At 56.1% G+C, this 5136-nt stretch overlaps 1 protein-coding gene across 1 annotated transcript; it reads left to right on the top strand.

Annotated features, from left to right (window-relative positions):
* The first annotated feature begins 1533 nt into the window (after nucleotides 1-1533).
* KLHL25 (kelch like family member 25) lies at nucleotides 1534-3796 on the top strand. The gene is made up of 2 exons (XM_008063738.2): nucleotides 1534-1555; nucleotides 2000-3796. The coding sequence occupies exon 2, from the start codon at nucleotides 2009-2011 to the stop codon at nucleotides 3776-3778; it is 1770 nt and encodes a 589-aa protein (XP_008061929.1). The 5' UTR covers nucleotides 1534-1555; nucleotides 2000-2008; the 3' UTR covers nucleotides 3779-3796.
* The last annotated feature ends 1340 nt before the right edge of the window (nucleotides 3797-5136 follow it).

Genomic DNA, 5136 nt, shown 5'->3' with positions numbered 1-5136 from the left:
GGGAGGGAGGGGACAGAGCCACATCTGGAAAATTGTCCATTGGCCAAGGAGATGGAAGCTGAAATGAGGATTTAGCAATCACAGCAAGATTTGGGGAAATGTGTTACAGAGTCCAGAGTTCAGATGGGCAATTCTGGTCACTCTGGCCAAGCTGTCTGCAAAGCCTCTCACACCAGGTCAGCACAGCCAATCGGGCTCCGTGACACACATCCCAGGGCTCAGCTTGGAGGACGTGCTCAGGAAATAGTTCCCGACAAGTGAGTGAGTTCTGGAGGCCTGAACAGGTGGGAACTTTTCTTCACAAGAGAGTGAGGTTCAAGGAGAGGGAAGGCACCCCAGGGCAGGAGAGCGGCTGGGATCACCATGCACAACCTGAACTTGGGCCTGTGCCTCACCCTCACTCCCAGAGAAGCTGGTCCCACAGCCTCGGAGCCCAGTGGCCTACGGACTGCCGGTTGCATGGCAGTGTCCCACGCAGGTCGTCTGCCTGGAGCATGGGGGCCCAAGCAGCAAGGCCAAGGTCATCCCTATGCCCTCCCTGCCCAAGTCCAGGACCCGGGACCTTGCCCAAGCAGTTCTGACTATTTCTATGTATGGCTTCTCTGATTCTTTGCCATGGGAGGAGTGAGTGAGAGATTTCAGTTGCAGTAGGACACTAGTTTTGTAATTTCATTGAAGCTTGAAATCACTTCCTTCCTTTACCCTAGTGTTACTTAAGTAGAAAATTGACTTGGAGTGGGGGCTGGGGGGCATATACTTTTGAAAATTAAAAGTAAAAAAGAAACTTTCTTGTTTGTTTCTTTTTACTTATTTGTGGGTTTGTTGTTTTGTTTTGTTTTATTTTGTTTTGTTTTTTGCCTCATCACTAGCAGGAACAAGGCAGCACCGCCTTTAGGGGATCAGGACGCTGGAATGCAGTTTGCTTTTTGGCGACTTTTTCTCCAGACATATGAGTTTTGCTGCCTGTGGGCTGAGCCTTGTATCCACAGTACTGTAGTAGGAGCCTTGGGTCAGGTCATCAGGTGGACTTCAGTGACAGTGCTTTGGAGTTCCCCAGATCAAGCAGGCGATGAGCCTGTGTCTGTTTGCATGGACCATCGCTCTAAGTGCCACATTCCAGCCTGGCAGAGAGGGAAAGAAAGGAAGGCAGGTGAGGAGTCACTGTGACGGGGTCCTGGAGTCGCCCAGAGGGACCTGGGAAACTCTGCTGGCTGTGAAATTCCTCTGCTTTGATTGAGGCAGGTCTGGATTGCTTTAGTTAGTGTTCAGCGTGCCCTGCTGTCATCCCAACCCTTCCTTGGTCTTGAGCGTGAGTCACTGGTGTCCTCACCTTCAAGCTGTCACTTGTCCCAGGTGGGGAAAAGGACACCCCTAGAGTCAGGGGACGTGTCTACACTGATGATGATGACCTTTCCAAAGGAAAGTGGGGTATCAGGACAGAGGCTGCTGGGAGCAGGGGAGGGGTGTATGAGGCTCCCCTTGGGAGTCCACAGTGAACCCTGCAGAAATCAGAGTCATCTTGGGCCAACAAAGGGCAGAGATCGGTCTCTAGCACCTTGGGTAGCTCCTTGGCCTCTGAGCTGTGACTTCCCCAGCTGAAAAATGGTGCTCATAAGAGTAACTTCCACAGAGAACTGTCCTGAGGATAGAATGCAGTCGAAGGCACTAGTTATCACCGCTGCCCTGATGTTCACTTAACCACCTCGGGGACACCATTTGCATGCTCTCATAACCATGGGAGGCAGCCCCAGCAAGCCTGGGGGTGGCTCATCTCTAGGCCAAACACTGATGAGAACAAAACCTGTTTCTGCAGACACAGTGTATGTAGCCGCCCTGCCTGCGTTGTCCTCGGAGATGTGGTCAAGGAAAAGAGGTTTGGTTTGGCAGAGCTGAACAGAGAAGGGGTAGGAGGGGGCAGGGGGCCTGGGACTGAAAGGAGGTTCCAAGAGGGTGGGCGGGCAGGAGGCCCCTCTCACCTGTGGGCTTGTTCCCCCCAGGCTGGTGCACCATGTCGGTCAGCGTCCACGAGACCCGCAAGTCGCGGAGCAGCACCGGGTCCATGAACGTCACCCTCTTCCACAAGGCCTCCCACCCGGACTGCGTGCTGGCCCACCTCAACACGCTGCGCAAGCACTGCATGTTCACCGACGTCACACTCTGGGCGGGCGACCGCGCCTTCCCCTGCCACCGTGCCGTGCTGGCCGCCTCCAGCCGCTACTTTGAGGCCATGTTCAGCCACGGCCTGCGGGAGAGCCGGGACGACACCGTCAACTTCCAGGACAACCTGCACCCCGAGGTGCTGGAGCTGCTGCTGGACTTCGCCTACTCCTCACGCATTGCCATCACCGAGGAGAATGCCGAGTCCCTGCTGGAGGCGGGTGACATGCTACAGTTCCACGATGTGCGGGACGCGGCCGCCGAGTTCCTGGAGAAGAACCTCTTCCCCTCCAACTGCCTGGGCATGATGCTCCTCTCGGATGCCCACCAGTGCCGCCGGCTCTATGAGTTCTCCTGGCGCATGTGCCTGGTGCACTTTGAGACCGTGCGGCAGAGCGAGGACTTCAACAGCCTGTCCAAGGACACGCTGCTGGACCTCATCTCCAGCGATGAGCTGGAGACCGAGGACGAGCGGGTGGTCTTCGAGGCCATCCTCCAGTGGGTGAAGCACGACATCGAGCAGCGGAAGGTCCACCTGCCCGAGCTCCTGCGCAGCGTGCGACTGGCCCTGCTGCCCTCTGACTGCCTGCAGGAGGCTGTCTCTGGTGAGGCCCTCCTCATGGCGGACGAGCGCACCAAGCTCATCCTAGATGAGGCCCTCCGCTGCAAGACCAGGATCCTGCAGAACGACGGGGTGGTCACCAGTCCCTGCGCCCGACCGCGCAAGGCGGGCCACACGCTGCTCATCCTTGGGGGCCAGACCTTCATGTGCGACAAGATCTACCAGGTAGACCACAAGGCCAAGGAGATCATCCCCAAGGCAGACCTGCCTAGCCCCCGCAAAGAGTTTAGCGCCTCGGCAATTGGCTGCAAGGTCTACGTGACAGGGGGCAGGGGCTCCGAGAATGGAGTCTCCAAGGATGTCTGGGTGTACGACACTGTGCACGAGGAGTGGTCCAAGGCGGCACCCATGCTGATCGCTCGCTTTGGCCACGGCTCGGCCGAGCTGGAGAACTGCCTCTATGTGGTGGGGGGGCACACGTCTCTGGCCGGTGTCTTCCCAGCATCGCCATCTGTCTCCCTGAAGCAGGTAGAGAAGTATGACCCTGGGGCCAACAAGTGGACGATGGTGGCCCCATTGAGGGACGGTGTCAGCAATGCTGCAGTGGTGAGCGCCAAGCTGAAGCTCTTTGTTTTCGGGGGGACCAGCATCCACCGGGACATGGTGTCCAAAGTTCAGTGTTATGATCCCTTGGAGAACCGTTGGATGATCAAGGCTGAGTGCCCGCAACCATGGCGCTACACAGCCGCTGCCGTCCTGGGCAGCCAGATCTTCATCATGGGAGGTGACACAGAATTCACAGCTGCCTCAGCCTACCGCTTTGACTGTGAGACCAACCAGTGGACGCGGATCGGGGATATGACTGCCAAGCGCATGTCCTGTCATGCCCTGGCTTCAGGCAACAAGCTCTATGTGGTGGGGGGTTACTTTGGGACCCAGAGGTGTAAGACCCTGGACTGCTATGACCCCACTTCAGACACGTGGAACTGCATCACCACGGTGCCCTACTCCCTCATCCCCACAGCCTTTGTCAGCACCTGGAAGCACCTGCCTGCATGATGCGTACCTGCAGAGTCCAGCCAGGTGAGCCCCCAGCAGTCCATGCCACTCTGGTGGGTGGAGGCCAGGGACGGAACGCACTCCTGCCTGTTCCCACTCTGGGTAAAGGTCACCATGTCTTCCAGGGAAGGCCGTGGTGGGCGCCAGGTGGCTGTTGTGCTCTGGGGTCAACTCCTGGCTCTGCCTCTTACTTGCAGTTGACTGGGAACAAGTCATGCAACCCTTCTGTAAAATGGGGACAATAACCTTAGTTAAACCAGCATTGTAGTTCCCAAACATGGCTACACATCAGAACCACTGGGGATCTCTTGACAGTGCTGTGTGGAGCTCAGTCAACCTGCAGAGTCTGAGGGTACCTTCTCTGTGCAAGCCTACTCTCACTTCTGACACCAGCTGCAAGGCAGGGGGCTTCCCAAACCACCCTCAGTTTGAAAATTCACTAGAAAGATTCACAGAACTCTCTGGAGGTTTTGTGCTCACAGTTACAGTTTGTTACAGGGAAAGGATGCAGATTAAGACCAGCTGAGGGGAAGACATGCCCGGGACATAGTCCAGGCAAGTCGCCCTCTCCCCATGGAGTCAGGACAGTGTTACTCTCCCAGCACTGATGAGTGATCATAAGCATGACGTGTTGCCGATATGGCAGTCTCGTGCAAACTAGAGTTTTTACTGGGCTCTACCATGTAGACATGGATGACTGATTGATTGACGGCTTACGTGGTTACTCTTAGTCTCCAGGCCAGTTGATACAGCATGACTCAAACCCCCACCATAAACCACTTGGTTGTCAGGTGTGGCTACCCCCATCCACAAACAAAGACATAGATCACCTCCCAGAAGCTGAGGGCAAAGACAAGGTCAAATTCCTTACTACACAAATGCAAAGCCTTAGCCATACCCCAGACTTGGCCACACCACAGAGCTATTAAACCAGAACCTCTGTGGTGGCCCCAGCCTCAGTTGGAGTTGCAGTTCCCAGGTGATTTCTGTGCGCAGCCAAATTGAAAGGCACACCCCGGGGTTCCTGTGAGAACCAGTGGGAGGAGAAGTGAATGGAGACCCACAGGGCAGTCAGGCGCTGCGCCCTAGGATGGCGGGGGCGTGGCCAGGGTTGGGACAGACAGCCCTGGGTTGTGTCCTGCCTCACCTGTGTGCTCTCCAGCAAGTGAGAGGACTTCTGTCTCATGTCCTTGTGAGATGTGGAGAAGTCCTTCCTCAACATGGGTGGGTGTCTAGATTTCTGTGAGGTCATCCTCTGGGCCCTCAGAGAGGGTATCAGGAGTTCCTGCTCTATGTTCTTTGTGCCATCGCTATGTGGAATCATGAAAACAGTGAAGGTGACAGCAGACAGAGAAGCC

This window comes from Carlito syrichta, unplaced genomic scaffold (genome assembly GCF_000164805.1).
Source record: "Carlito syrichta isolate Samal-C Ts95f unplaced genomic scaffold, Tarsius_syrichta-2.0.1 Scaffold307019, whole genome shotgun sequence".
Lineage (NCBI taxonomy): Eukaryota > Metazoa > Chordata > Mammalia > Primates > Tarsiidae > Carlito > Carlito syrichta.
This window is presented reverse-complemented; position numbering and strand designations above follow the sequence as displayed.

Coding starts and splice junctions, on each gene's coding strand:
- KLHL25 (XM_008063738.2), top strand. CDS start 2,009: ATGTCGGTCAGCGTCCACGAGACCCGCAAGTCGCGGAGCAGCACCGGG.